We start from the raw sequence: 14,151 nt of genomic DNA, 5'->3' as shown, positions 1-14,151 counted from the left end.
GGGGCGCGGCCTAGCTGGAGGCGGGAGGGTGGACTAGGGGTGTGGCCTAGAGGCTGGGGGTGTGGCCAGGCGCGGAGCAGCGCGGGAAAGGGGGCGGAACTAAGCCGGGACGTGCGGTGTGTCCGGGGAGGTGGGCAGCGTGAATGGGGGGGGGTAATCGGGGGGGTTACGGGGGGGTTGTGAGGGTGGGGGGTGAGGGGGGGGGGGCGGCAGGGGCTGGGGGGGGCAATAAGGGGACATTGGGGGACAAGATGGTGGGTGGTAGGGGGGCTGTAGGGCAAGAGGGGCTGGGGGGGGCAATGGGGGTAACAGGAGCTGGGGGGCAGTGGGGGGCAGCGGGGTCTGGGGGGGCAATGGGGGTAACAGGAGCTGGGGGGCGATGGGGGGCAGCGGGGTCTGGGGGGGCAATGGGGGTAACAGGAGCTGGGGGGCAGTGGGGGGCAGCGGGGTCTGGGGGGGCAATGGGGGTAACAGGAGCTGGGGGGGCGATGGGGGGCAGCGGGGTCTGGGGGGGCAATGGGGGGTAACAGGAGCTGGGGGGGCGATGGGGGGCAGCGGGGTCTGGGGGGGCAATGGGGGTAACAGGAGCTGGGGGGGCGATGGGGGGCAGCGGGGTCTGGGGGGGCAATGGGGGTAACAGGAGCTGGGGGGGCGATGGGGGGCAGCGGGGTCTGGGGGGGCAATGGGGGTAACAGGAGCTGGGGGGGCGATGGGGGGCAGCGGGGTCTGGTGGGGCAATGGGGGGTAACAGGAGCTGGGGGGGCGATGGGGGGCAGCGGGGTCTGGGGGGGCAATGGGGGTAACAGGAGCTGGGGGGGCGATGGGGGGCAGCGGGGTCTGGGGGGGCAATGGGGGTAACAGGAGCTGGGGGGCGATGGGGGGCAGCGAGGGCTGGGGGGGCAGCGGGGCCTGTGGGGCTGTGGGGGGAGTGGGGGCAATGGGGGGGTGTCTGCCCCCCATCACACCCTGTCGTCCCCACCCAGGAGCAGCTGATGACACCCCACCCACCCCTGTGGCCCCCCCTAGCTCAGTGACACGGAATCCGGGCTGGGGGGGTGGGGGTGGGGTGGTGGTGTGTCACCCCACTGTGCTGCTCCACTGCCTGCGGGGGGTGCCACGGGTGACAGGGTGACACCAGGGGGCCGATGGAGCCCACCCCACCCCCCCGGCTGCAGCGGGGCCAGCTGCAGTGCAAGAACCTGCACGAGTTCCTGCGGGGGCTCAGCCCCCCCATCCTCGACCGCCTCTATGGCCACCCCGCCACCTGCCTGGCCGTCTTCCGGTGAGACCCCCTGCACCCTGACCCCCCCCCCCCCCCAGGCACCCTGACCCCCTTCCAGGGTACCCTGACACCCACCCAGGGCACCCTGACCCCCCCCTAGACACCCCGACACCTCCCTGGGGCTCCCTGACACCCCCCTAGGGCACTGACTGCACCCTGACCCCCCCCCCCCCAGGCACCCTGACCCCCTGCCTTGGGGCTCCCTGACCCCCCTGGGGCTCCCTACCCCACCTCCAGCCACCCTGACCCCCCCCCAAGCCCCCCACCCCCCCCCCTCGGATCCCCCCTCTCCCTTTCTCTACCCCACCCCAGAGCACCGCTGTCTCCCTAGGGGTGGCTGGGAGCACCCATGGGTGCCCCCCTGCAGTGGCTGGGGGGGGTGGGTTGGGGTGCTCCCCCCTTTTCATGCCTCAGTGCCCCCCCCAGGGAGCTGCCAGGGCTGGCGCAGGTGGGGGTGATGCGGATGCTGTTCCTGGAGCAGCCCCTGCCCCAAGCAGCCGTCGCGCTCTGGGTCAAGAAGGAGCACAGCAAGTGGGTGCTGGGGGGGGGGGGGGGGGGGCGGGGTGGTCCCTGAAGGGGTCCCTGAGAAAAATGAATGGAGCCCTACAGGGGTGCTGCATGGATTTGGGGGGGATTCCGAGGGTCCCTGTGGGTCCTGGGGGGTCCCCTGGAGGTTCTGAGGGTCCCTTTGGGTGGTGGGGGTCCCTGGGGGTGGGCCCTGTGCATTCTGGAGGGTCCCTGGAGGGTCCTGGGGGTATTGGGGGGGGTCTCTGTGTGTTCTTGGGGGGTGTCTTTGTGTCCTGGGGGGGTCCCTGGAGGGTCCCCTGGGTGTGCTGAGGGTCCCTTTGGGTGGTGGGGGTCCCTGGGGATGCTGGGGGGTCCCTGTGAATTCTGGAGGGTCCCTTGAGGGTCCTGGGGGTATTGGGGGGGGTCCCTGTGGGTGCAGGGGGGCCCTGGGGGTATTGGGGGGGTCCCTGTGGGTGCAGGGGGGTATTGGGGGGGGGGGCTGTGTGTCCTGGGGGTATTGGGGGGGGTCCCTGTGGGTGGAGGGGGGCCCTGGGGGTATTGGGGGGGTCCCTGTGGGTGCAGGGGGGTATTGGGGGGGGGAAGCTGTGTGTCCTGGGGGTCCTTGGGGGTATTGTGGGGGGTCCCTGGGGGTCCTGGGCGTGGGAAGGGTCCCCTGGGGGGCCCTGGTGGGGGGGCGGCTGGCAGGACCACCGTGGTGGGCGCAGGGAGCAGGCGGAGAGCCGGGAGGTGCTGCTGGCGCTGCGGCTGTGGCACCCCCACACCCTGCCGGGGGGGCTGCCGGGGGTCACCCTGCACCCCAACTTCCGCCAGAACCTGCGGGTCGCCCTGCTGGGGGGGTGAGACACAGGGGGGCACGGGGGGGGGGGGGACAGCGGGGGGAATTGGGGGGGGCAGTGGGGGGCACACGGGGAATTGGGGGGGCATGGAGTAAGGGGGGTGCATACGGGGGAGCTGGGGACAAATAGGGGGCACAGGGGGTAATGGGGGGGGTCTTGGGGGGGTGGGGGTTACAGGGGGTGACGGGGGGTCCTGGATTGGCACGGGGAGGGAAAGGGATAATGGGGGGGCAGGGGGTAACGGGGGACGCTGGGGGAGGGGCAGGGGGTAACGGGGGACGCTGGGGGGGGCAGGGGGTAACAGTGGATGCTGGGGGGACACAGAGGGGACACAGGGGTGCGGTAGGGGGATAACAGGGGGAACCTGGGGTAGCAAGGACGAGGGGGGTATTGGGGGGCTCCCAGCCCCCCCCCGGGGGGGCCACGTGAAAGTTTTTGGCGCGCAGGGGCAAGGCTTGGTCGGATGACACGAGCCAGCTGGGGCCGGACAAGCACGCCCGCGACGTGCCGGCGCTGGACCGCTACGCCGAGGAGCGCTGGGAGGTGAGCCGGGGGGGGGGATGGGGGGGGATGCTGGGCAGGGGGGGTGGTCCCAGGGCACCCCGATATCCAGGCGATCCCCCCCTGCCCCCCCCTCCCCGCCAGGTGATCCTGCATTTCATGGTGGGGTCCCCCAGCGCCGCCGTCAGTCAGGATCTGGCCCAACTCCTCGTCCAGGCGGGGCTGATGAAGAGGTGAGGGGGGGTCCCGGGGGAGGGGGGAGGATTTGGGGGGCGTCCTGAGGGGATCTGAGGAGTTCTCTGGGGATTTAGGGGGGGGTCCTGGAAAGATCTGGGGGGTCCTCAAGGCACTTACGGGTAGCCTGGGGAGGACTTGGAGGGTCCCGGAGTGCATTAGGAGGGTCCTGGGGGGGGGGTCCTGGGCAGATATGGGGGGGCCTGGGGGGTTTTGCTGGGGGGGGGGTCCTAGGGAAATTTAGGGATTTGGGGGGGGATCCTGGGGGCTTTTCAGGGGGAATTTGGGGGGGGGGGTTGGGGAAATCGCAGGATCAGGGCAAGATGGCAGGGGGTGTAACGGAGCAGGGACATGGGGCAGCTTTGGTGACTCCCCCTGAGGTTGGGGGGGGGTGGGCTCCCCATTTTTGCCTCCCCCCCCCCATGATTTTGGGGTGCACTGCCGGGGTCCCGCAGCGAAGGGGGGGAAGCTCCCTGCATCACCTCGGCCGGGTTCCAGTTCCTGCTGCTCGACACCCCCGCCCAGCTCTGGTACTTCGTCCTCCAGTACCTGCGGGGGGCTGAGGTGAGATGGGAGGGGGCGCCCCCCCCCCCCCCAAAACCGAGACACCCCTCTCCCCTTCCCCCAATCGCCCCCCAGTGCCCCCCCCCCCAACCCTCTGCCTCCCCCGCTGTTTCCCACAGGCTCGGGGTATGGATCTGGTGGAGATTCTCTCCTTCCTCTTCCAGCTCAGCTTCTCCACCCTTGGCAAGGTGGGGGAGGGGTTGGGGTGGGGGGTCTGGGTGGCCCCTGCTGGGAGGGTTGTGGGGTGGGGGGACCCCATCTGGGGTGTGTGTGTGATGGGGGAAGGTGACACACACCCCTGACCCAAATGACACTCATGGGGAGGGGGGGGAACACGACACTGGGGGGGTAACTGGGAGTAACTGGGAGTAACTGGGAGCCCCTCTCCCCAGGATTACTCCGTGGAGGGTATGAGTGAGTCCCTGCTCACCTTCCTGCAGCACCTGCGCGAATTTGGGCTGGTTTTCCAGAGAAAGGTGACATGGGGACACGGGGGGGGGGGGGGGGGGGGGGGGGCATGGGCACACAAGGGCCACCGGGAGGTGACGACACGGGCCACCAGGAGGCGACAGACGCCCCTAAGAGCTTGGGGATCCCCCCCCCCCCCCCAGCCCCATCTTTGCTGCCACCTCCTTCGTGTCCCCGTCCCCTGACCCTGCCTGCGTGTGTCCGTGTGTCCGTGTCCGTGTGTGTGTGTCCGTGTCCCCCCCCCAGCGCAAGTCACGACGCTTCTACCCGACGCGCCTGGCCATCGCGCTGGCCTCGGGGACATCGGGGACCCCCCCGGAGCCCGACGCCCACGGCTTCATCCTCGTGGAGACCAACTACCGCATCTACGCCTACACAGGTGGCACCTCTGTCCCCTCCCCTCCTCGCTCCCCAGGGCTGGGTGACACAGAGGAAACCCCCCCCCTCCCCCCCACCCTGTACGCCTGTCACTTGTCCCGTGTCCCCCACCCTCTTGTCCCTGCCTCGAGCGCCCATCCCCCCCCTCCCCCCAGACTCGGAGCTGCAGATCGCCCTCATCGCCCTTTTCTCCGAGCTCCTCTACCGCTTCCCCAACTTGGTGGTGGCCCAGGTGACAAGGGACAGCGTGCAGGCGGCCATCGCCAACGGCATCACTGCCGATCAGGTGGGGACGGGGCGGGGGGGGGGGGCATTGAGGTCCCCCAAGGGATACTGGGGTGTCCCCCTCCTCATATTTCCTCCCCGCTCCAGATTATCCACTTTCTCCGCACCCGGGCGCACCCCGTCATGGCCAAGCAGGTGGGTCCTGGGCGCCTGGCTCCGTGGGGGGAGGGGAGGTACCCGGGTCTATGGGGGGGGGGGCGGGGGGGGTCCCACATGCGTGGGTTCACGCTGCCCTTGCACCCCCAGACCCCCGTGCTGCCCCCCACCATCACCGACCAGATCCGGCTGTGGGAGTTGGAGCGGGACCGGCTGCGCTTCTCCGAGGGTGAGGGGGGGGGGATGACACATGACAAACACACCATGGTGTCCCCTGGGGTCACCCTGGTGTCCCCAAGGTGTGTGTGTGGGGGGTGGGATCTTTGGGGTGTCCCCAGGGCTTTTAGGGGAGCCCCTTGAGGCAACAAGCATCCCTTGGGGTTCCCAAGGGAGGACATGGCATGGTGGGGGGGACCTAAGGGGAGGTGGCAGCCTCAGGGGTCCCCAAGCTGACCCTGATGTCCCCAAGGGGAGGTGACAGCCCTGAGGAGGTCCCTGAGGTCCCCGAGGGGAGGTGACAGCCATGGGGAGGTCCCTGAGGTCCCCGAGGGGAGGTCCCTGGTGTCCCCAAGGGGAGGTGACGCTCCCAGATGCCTCCAAGGCGATGTGACCCCAAGGGGTGGTGGCACCCCCAGGGAGAAGGTGGCCACCCCAGGGTCCCCCTGACAGCTGGTGGCTGCGGTGGGAAAGACGGGGAGGTGACAGCCCCCAAAGCTGGGTAGCAGGGGGGTGTCCCCAGCCGCGCTGACCCCCCCATGCCCCCTCCCCCCCAGGGGTGCTGTACAACCAGTTCCTGTCGCAGGTGGATTTCGAGGTGCTGCGGGACCACGCGCGGGCGCTGGGGGTCCTGGTCTTCGAGAACCCTGGGAGGCGGCTGATGGTGGTGACCCCCGGCGGGCACCCCGACGTCAAACGCTTCTGGAAAAGGCAGAAACACAACGCTTAAGTCTGGGGGGGGGACCCCTGCTGCGGCCCCCCACCTCCCCAGGCAAGCGTGTGAGGGCAGTTGGGGTCCCCTGATGGCGGGGGGATGGAGTACCCCACTTCTTGTCTTGATCCCTGTGTGACACCCCCCTCAACTGCTTAGTTTTGGGGCACCCCTGTGTCCTTGGGGTCCCAGCACCCTGGTCCTGAGCACCCTGGTTCCAGGATCCTGATCTCTTGGGACCCCAGCCCCTGGGGAACCAGGGACCCCAGCCCTGCAGGGACATTTCCTAGGGTGGGTTTTTCCAGACCCGCTGTGCTGGGAGGCGGGGGGGGGGGGGGGGGGAGCAAAGTGACCTTTGAGGGGGGAAAAAAGTGAGGATTTTGGGAAAAGCAGGGGGTGTTTCCTAAAAATTGAAGAGTTCTGAGAAAGCAAAGAGCTGTTTCTGAGGAGAAAAGTGCCGAATCAGAGCAAAAACCTGGTTTTTTAGTTACAAAATAGGGGTTGAGAGAAAAGCAATTTTTTGATGGGAAGTGGGGGGGGGGTCTGGGGGGAAAGCGATTTTTTTTTTTTTTTTTTTTTTGAGAAAAATAAGGGGGTTTTTGAAAAAAAAGGATTTCTTTGATATAAAGCAGAGAGGTCTGAGGAGAAAAAACAGGGAGGCTGAACAAAAAAGTTATTTTTTAAAAAAAAAAAATCCCTGTTATTTACTCTTGCCAGTTTTTTCTTGAGAAGAAAAAAAATATTACTTTACGTTTATTTTCCCCCCTTTTTCCGTTTGATTGTTTTCATGGAAAACAGGGTTCTGAGGGGAAAGGAAGGAGGTTTTGGTAGAAAATGGGGGATTCTGGGGAGAAAATTAGAGGGTTGAAGGGAAGAAAGTATTTCTTATTTTTCGAAAAAAGCAGTTTGCAGTGGATTTTGAGAAGAGTTTGAGGAGAAAAAGGGGTATTCAGAGACAAGAAGAGGGAGTTGGGGAAAGAAGGGTTCTGTGGAAAAAGTGGATTTGCTGCAAAACAGCGTTTCACGAGGAGGAAAAAAACCGGCTTTTTTTTGGTTGTTTTGTTTTTTTTTTTCAAGACAAAAATGTACTCTGGAATAAAGTATTTTTTTTTCTTATGGGTGGTGTTCTGTGATCATTTTTTTAAAAACAAAAATAATATTTTGAGGAAAAAAAAGTTTTGAGAACAAGCCAGGGCTCCCAGAAAAGGGCGGATTCAGGGGAAGGAAGAGATCGGGGAGGTGTTGGGGGGGGGGGGGGACGACGATGACGACACACCTGCTGGGTGTTTCTGAGGGGAAACTTACAGGTTTTGGGGAGAAAAATGCGACTTTCTTAAGGTAGAGATGGGCCAAGGGGGCATTTCTAAAGGGAATTGCCCAAATAAAGAAAAAAATCCAAATTTCCAGTTCAAATTTTGAAAGAAAATAGGGCTGGTACCTGCGGGGAGAATAATTCTTAGTTGGGAGCGGATCAAAAAATTGGGGGGGTGGGGGGGGGGGGTGGGGAATGAGCCTTAGGAGCAAAATAATGAATTTAAGGGTCAACTAAAGATCTTTAAGGGCAAATTAAAAGCCAGGCTGAGTTTGCAGTCACGGGAGTGGCAGGTTTAGCTGGTGGCCAAAAAAAGGGGAGTTTGGGGGGGGGGGGGGGGTGGGAACTGCGTTTCAATCGGGTCCGCCTCCTCTGAACACCCACCTTTATAGAGGCACCACGGGCTTCAATCAGGTCCGGCTCACGCCGGCATTCGCACCTTTTCTGGGCGGCACACGGGCTCCAATCAGGAGCGACTCCGCCCATAGGCGCCTTTTCTGGAACGCAGCGGTGGCTTCAATCAGGTCCGACGATTCGCATAGGCACTTTCTATGGGAGTTACTGCGGGCTTCAAACAGGTCCGATCCCGCCCACCCCCGCCGCCCTATTGGGCCGGTTTATGGGCGGCACCACAAGCTCCAATCAGGTTCAACCAGGTCTGACTCCTCCCACTGGCACCTTTTATGGCAGGCGCCGTCGGCTTTAACCAGGTCCAAATGCCCCCCGCCCCCGCCCCGCGTGATTCGCACCTTTTGCACAAGGCAACACGGGGTCCAATCAAGTCCGACTCCTTCCATAGGCACCTTTTATGAAAGGCAACACGGGCTTCAATCAGGTCCCACTGCCCCCATTCACACCTTTCATGGGTGGCACTGCAGGCTTCAAACAGGTCCGGCATGTCCCATAGGCACCTTTTATGGGAGGTGTCCTTGGCTTCAACTAGGTCCAAATACACCCCACCCCACCCCCCAATTTGCACCTTTTGCACAAGGCAACACAGGCTTCAATCAGGTCCGACTCCTTCCATCGGCACCTTTCATGGGAGACACCATGAGTTTCAGTCAGGTCCAACTCATCCCCATGTACCTGCCCCCTAAAGCACTGTGGGTTTCAATCAGGTCCAGCTCCTCCGATCGTCACCCCTTTTATGGGAGTTGCTGTGGGCTTCAAGGAGGTCCGATTCCCCCCACCCATTTGAAACTTTTATGGAAAGCAACACGGGCTTCGAGCAGGTCCGACTCCCCCACCATTCACACCTTTTCTAGGAGGCACCACGGCCTCCATTCAGGTCCGGTCCAGCCTGTCCCCCTTTGCACCTTTTGTGGGAGATGCCACAGGCTTCAGTCAGGTCCAGCTCCCTGCATTCCTACTTTTTATGGGTGGTATTACAGGCTTCAAACAGGTCCGGTGTGTCCCATCAGTACCTTTTCTGGGAGGCACGCTCGGGTTCAACCAGGTGTGTACTCCCCCATAATTCACACCTTTGATGGAGGAAAACACAGTCTTCAACCAGGTCCGACTCTTCCCATCAACACCTTTAATGGGAGTGACCCTGGGCTATAATCAAGGCCGACTGCAACCCCCAATCACACCATGTACAGCATACACCACGGGTTTCAACCAGGTCCGACTCATCCCTGCACACCTGCCCCTTGAAGCACTGTGGGCTTCAATCAGGTCCAGCTTCTCCTATAAGCACCTTTTACGAGAGGCGCAGTTAGCTTTGATCAGGTCCGATTCTCCCCTTTAGTACCTTTTATGGGAGGCGCCCCTGTCTTAAATCAGGTCCGGCTCCTCCCATAGTCGCCCCTTTAATGGGAGTTGCTGGGGGCTTCAGGCAGGTCCGACTCCCCCTACCCAGTCGAAAATTTTATGGAAAGCAACACGGGCTTCAAGCAGGTCCGACTCCCCGCTATTTGCACCTTTCATGAAAGGAAAGTCAGGATTCAGTCAGGTCCACCCCTACCCCACCCCCATTAACGCCTTTAATTGGAGCTGCCATGGGCTTTAATCAAGTCCGACTGCACCCCCAATCACACCATGTACAGCATCCACCGCGGGTTTCAATCAGGTCCGACTCATCCCCACGCACCTGCCCCCTACAGCACTGTGGGCTTCAATCAAGTCCGGCTCCTCCCCCTTCGCACCTTTTATGGGCGGCACCACGAGCTCCAATCAGATTCAATCAGGTCCGGTCCGACCCGCCCCCCTTCGCACCTTTTATGGCAGAGGCTGCAGGCTCCAATCAGGTCCGACCCGTCGCCGCGGTACCTTTCACGCGAGTTGCCGGGGGTTTCAATCAGGTCCGACCCTTCCCCGCCACCTGCTCGCGGGGGGGCCCGCGGGTTCCATCCTCGCCGCGTCCCTTCGGCCGCTCCCTCCAGGCGGCCCCGGGGCCGGAGCGCGGCGGCAGCTCCCGGCAGCTCCCGGCACCGGCGTGGTCCCAGCTGTACCGGGCACGTCCCGGCAGCCCTTGGATCCTACCCCACCCCCCCAGGAGCTCCCAGTCCGTCCTCAGATCCCAGTGCTCCTCATTACATCTTTGGATCACAGTGCCCCGAGTCCTCCCAGTAGCTCCCTGGACTGCAGTGGCTCTAGTAGTTCCCTGACTCTCAGTTTCCCCGGTATCCACCAGATCCCCGCTCTCTCGGCAGGTCCTCATCCCCCCAGTAGCCTCCTAGATCCCGGTGCTGCCAGTATCACCTAGATCCCAGTTCCCCCAGTCTCACCCTCTTCCAGCCTCCCATACCCCAATACCCCCACTGCAACCGCTGTTGTGGGTCTCAATCGGGTCTGGTGTTCCCCCCCCCGTTTACCCCAAGGGGGTCCTTCCCCCCCCCACAGGGGTCTGTGTCCCCCCCCACAACAACACCCCCCCACCCCCCAGGGTTCTTGTCCCGTCACACCCCACCCGGACCCCCTCAAATGATCCCCCACAACCTGCACCCCCCCACAAGGATCCTCCCTCATAGAAAACCTTCTGCACCCCAATCTTGCACTCCCCCACCCCCCCATAAGATTCCCCCTGACCTTAGCAATGGGGAGCTACTTTCACCCACCACCCCCACCCCTCTGCACCCATGGGTGCAGCCCCCGGCTGCATGGGTCCCTCTTCTGTAGGTGACGGGATGGGGGGGGGGGAGGGGGTGTCTGCATCCTGCGGGGGGGCTGGGGGGGGCCAGGCCTGGTGAATCAGCAGCGCCTGGGGGCCTGGACGCCTGGATTCTGCCCAGCTGCTGCCAGACACTGCGCAGGCAGCGGGCAGGCAGCAGGCAGGCAGCGGCAGCAGCACCCACCCAGGTAGGGACCCCCCTGTTCCAGTGTAGAGGGGATACTGGGACCAGCAGAGGAGGGAGTCTAAGAGGAGTCCAAAGCAGGAGTGATGGGACCAGTTGAGGCCAAGAGTGGGTATCGGGACCAGTTCAGGAGGGATACAGGGACCAGGTCAGGCGAGGGTGGGTGCTGGCAGCAGTTTAGGATGGCTACTGGGACCAGTTCAGGCCAAGAATGGAGACTGGGAGGTTTTCAGGGGGGGATACTGGGACCAGTTCAGGAGAGATGCTGGGACCAGCTCAGGCCAAGGGTGGGTACTGGGAGCAGTTCAGTGTGTGGATGCTGGGAGCAATTCGGGAGCCATATGGGGACCAGTTCAGGCCAGGGTGGATGCTGGCAGCAGTTTAGGGTGGATACTGGGACCAGTTCAGGCTGGGAGTGGGAGCTCGGACCAATCCAGAGCACGTACTGGAAGGAGTCCAGGGTGGACTGATGCCGGAACCAATCTGGAGAGGATACTGGAACCAGTTCAGGCTGGGTGCTGGCACCAGGATGGGGGAGTACTGGGACCAGCGCAGGGGTGTTACTGGGCCCAGTGGGTGCTGGGAGGGGCCCCGGGGTGGGGGCAGGGAGGCTGGTAACGGAGTATCTGGTTGCAGGGACCCCTCAGTGCGGGGGGGGGCATGGGACAGAGACAGGCAGCTGCGGCCCCTGGCAGAGACTGGAATGAGGGTACAGGGGTGGGGGGGTGGGACTGGGAGGGGGTGTGGGAGGACTGGGAGGGACTTGGTGGGGACGGGAAGGGGGATGGGGTCAAGAGTGGGGGGACTGGGGAGATGGGGGTGGGGGGGAGTGGGATGAAATGGACGGGAGGGGCACAGGGAGGGGGTTATGGATGGACTGTGGGGGATTGGGATGGGGGTTTGGGGCTACTGGGGGGTCATGGGGGGACTGGGGGTGTATGGAACAGGGATACAGGTGACTGGGGGGACTGGGATGGGGGTTTGGGGGGACTGGGGGAGGAGAGTCGGATGTGGGGGACTGGGTGGACTGGGATGGGGGTTTAGGGGGACCGGGGGGACTGGGATGGGGTTTTAGGGGGCTGAGGGAACTGGGATGGGGATTTAGGGGGACTGGGAGGACGGGGATGGGGGTTTGTGGGGACTGGGATGGGGATTTGGGGGCACTGGGGGCTACTGGGATGGGGATTTTGGGGGACTGGGAGGAACTGGAGATGGAAAACGGGGACATGGGGGGGTCAGGATGCCCGACCGCTGGTCCCCCCTCCCCATCCTAACACCTCACCCCCCTGTGTCCCCCCCGTATCCCCCGGGGCACAGAGGGGCCCCCCCCGGGGGGGCAGGAGCCGTCGCCGCTGGAGCGGGGGCTCCACGCCGTGGTGGGCACCTTCTACCAGTACGCCAGGGCCCCGCGGGGGGGGGGGGAGCCCAGCCTGGACCCCCCCGCCTTCCAGCGCCTGCTGCGCCGCGAGCTGGGCCACCAGCTCAGCGTGAGTGTCCCTGGGGGCCACCGGGCTGCGGGGTGTCCCCAGGGGGGCCCGTCATGTTCCCACGGCCGTCCCCTGCCACGGCATCCCTCCACGCAGCCCCGTGCCCCCCGTGTCCCCACGCTGTGTCCCCCCCATGCCCCCACGGCCCCCCGCCCTGCCACCAGGCACAGCCACGAGGGGGGCCACCATGTCCCCACCTGTCCCCACGTGCCCACGCGGTCCCTCCACGTGTCCCCATGTCCCCACAGCCCCCAGCCCTCCCACGGGACCTGTCCACGAGCAGGGCCACCACGTCCCCATGTCCCCTCCTGTCCCTCACCGTCTCCACACGTGGCCCCACATCCCTCAAAGGTGTCCCTACGTGTGTCCCCACGTCCCTCAAAGGCGTCCCTACACGTGTCCCCACCCCCCACGCCCCCTGCCCAGCCACCCCCCACCCCCCAGCCGTGCCACCGCCTCCCTCCCCATCCCCGCGTCCCCTCCCGCCCCTGCCTGCCCGCGTCCCCCCTGTGTCCCCGCGTCCCCCTGCCCACGCGGTGCCCACAGGACACGGGGCAGCCCCAGGCCGTGGCCTCCGTCTTCGCGCTGCTGGACGCCAACAGGGACCGGCGCATCTCCTTCGACGAGTACTGGCAGCTGGTGGCCTGGCTCTGCCACGTCCTGCGGCACCGGCACTACGGTGCGACACAGGCCCCCCCGCCCCCCCACATCTGCGGGGACCCCGAGCCCACCGACGGCCCCCACCCGGCCCCCGGAGCTGCCCCGCTGCCCCCAGCCCACGGGGACGGGCACCAGTGACCCTCGGCCACGCGGGAACAGGCTGGGGGACATCCCCGGGGGAGCGGGTCGTGGTCTTTGACCCCGGGGTGGGGACGGGGGTGTCCCCAAGGGGGTGTCCCCTGGTCCCCCACCCCAGGATGGGGACGGGGATGTCCCCAGGGGGGGTGTCCCCTTGTCCCCTGTCCTCTGATGGGGACAGGGATGTCCCCAGGGGGTGTCCCCTGGTCCCCTGTCCTCTGATGGGGACGGGGCTGGTGGCACCCAGAGGGACACAGGGCACTGGTGGGGAGGAGAAACGTCTTAAAAAACATTGAAATATGGAAAATGATCCAACATCATAATAAAAAAAAAAAAAAAGAAAGACTCAAAAAGGGAATGTTGAGGTGGGAAATGTGTGACTGTGGGGGCAGGGGGGAGGTGTCAAAGGGGGGCACTGCCCCATAGGGACCCCCTGCCCCACAGGGTCCCTCTTGCCCCACAGGACCCTGTTCCTGCCCCACAGCAGCTCCCTATTGCCCCACAGCCACCCCATCCTGCCGCGGGGGGGGAAGCCTGGGAAAGGGGCGTGGGCTGGGGGTGTGGCCTGCGATGGGTGTGTCATGTGTGGGCGTGGTCTGCGATGGGGTGTGGCTGTGAGGGGTGTGGCCGGGGCGGAGCTGTAACTACCCAGGGCCAAAGGACGGGGTTGGGGGGCTGGGGGGCAGCAGGAGGGGTACTTGTGGGGCAGGGAAGGTCCCTATGGGGCAGGGGAACCCTATGGGGCAGGGGGACCCTGTCTGGCCGGAAAGGACCCTATGGGGCACAGGGATCCCACGGGATCCCATGGGACAGGAGAGGACCTCATGGGGGTTCCCTATGGGGTGGGAGTTTCCCTATGGGGCAAGAGGGACCCTGTGGGGCAGGGGGTCCCTATGGGGCAGTGCCCCCCTTTGACACCTCCCCCCTGCCCCCACAGTCACGCATTTCCAACCTCAACATTCCCTTTTTGAGTCTTTCTTTTTTTTTTTTTTTTTTTTTATTATGATTTCGGATCATTTTCCATATTTCAATGTTTTTTAAGACATTTCTCCTCCCCACCAGTGCCCTGTGCCCTCTGGGTGCCACCAGCCCCGTCCCCATCAGAGGACAGGGGACCAGGGGACATCCCCCTGGGGACATCCCTGTCCCCATCAGAGG

The 14,151-nt window shown here is 64.2% G+C and overlaps 1 protein-coding gene and 1 long non-coding RNA gene across 3 annotated transcripts; both read left to right on the top strand.

The window, feature by feature from the left end:
- Nucleotides 1-28: 28 nt before the first annotated feature.
- GTF2H4 (general transcription factor IIH subunit 4) lies at nt 29-7,053 on the top strand. 2 transcript variants are annotated; one of them, XM_080411309.1, is made up of 14 exons: nt 29-130; nt 984-1,282; nt 1,709-1,813; nt 2,515-2,646; nt 3,093-3,189; nt 3,292-3,380; nt 3,837-3,945; nt 4,065-4,133; nt 4,338-4,421; nt 4,660-4,792; nt 4,947-5,077; nt 5,164-5,211; nt 5,323-5,401; nt 5,975-7,053. In XM_080411309.1, the coding sequence occupies exons 2-14, from the start codon at nt 1,146-1,148 to the stop codon at nt 6,190-6,192; spliced, it is 1,431 nt and encodes a 476-aa protein (XP_080267435.1). In that variant the 5' UTR covers nt 29-130; nt 984-1,145; the 3' UTR covers nt 6,193-7,053. The 2 variants fall into 2 exon arrangements, with proteins under 2 accessions (XP_080267435.1, XP_080267436.1); XM_080411310.1 differs by having other exon boundaries at nt 5,946-7,053.
- Nucleotides 7,054-11,872: 4,819 nt separating this feature from the next.
- LOC308057156 lies at nt 11,873-13,351 on the top strand. Its single transcript, XR_013925159.1, has 2 exons — nt 11,873-12,195; nt 12,742-13,351. It is a non-coding gene; the product is annotated as an uncharacterized lncRNA (long non-coding RNA).
- Nucleotides 13,352-14,151: the final 800 nt, after the last annotated feature.

This window comes from Falco punctatus (genome assembly GCF_963210335.1).
Source record: "Falco punctatus genome assembly, contig: scaffold_260, whole genome shotgun sequence".
Classification (NCBI taxonomy): Eukaryota; Metazoa; Chordata; class Aves; order Falconiformes; family Falconidae; genus Falco; species Falco punctatus.
Note: the sequence above shows the minus strand (reverse complement) of the source record. Positions and strands in the feature narration are given on the sequence as shown.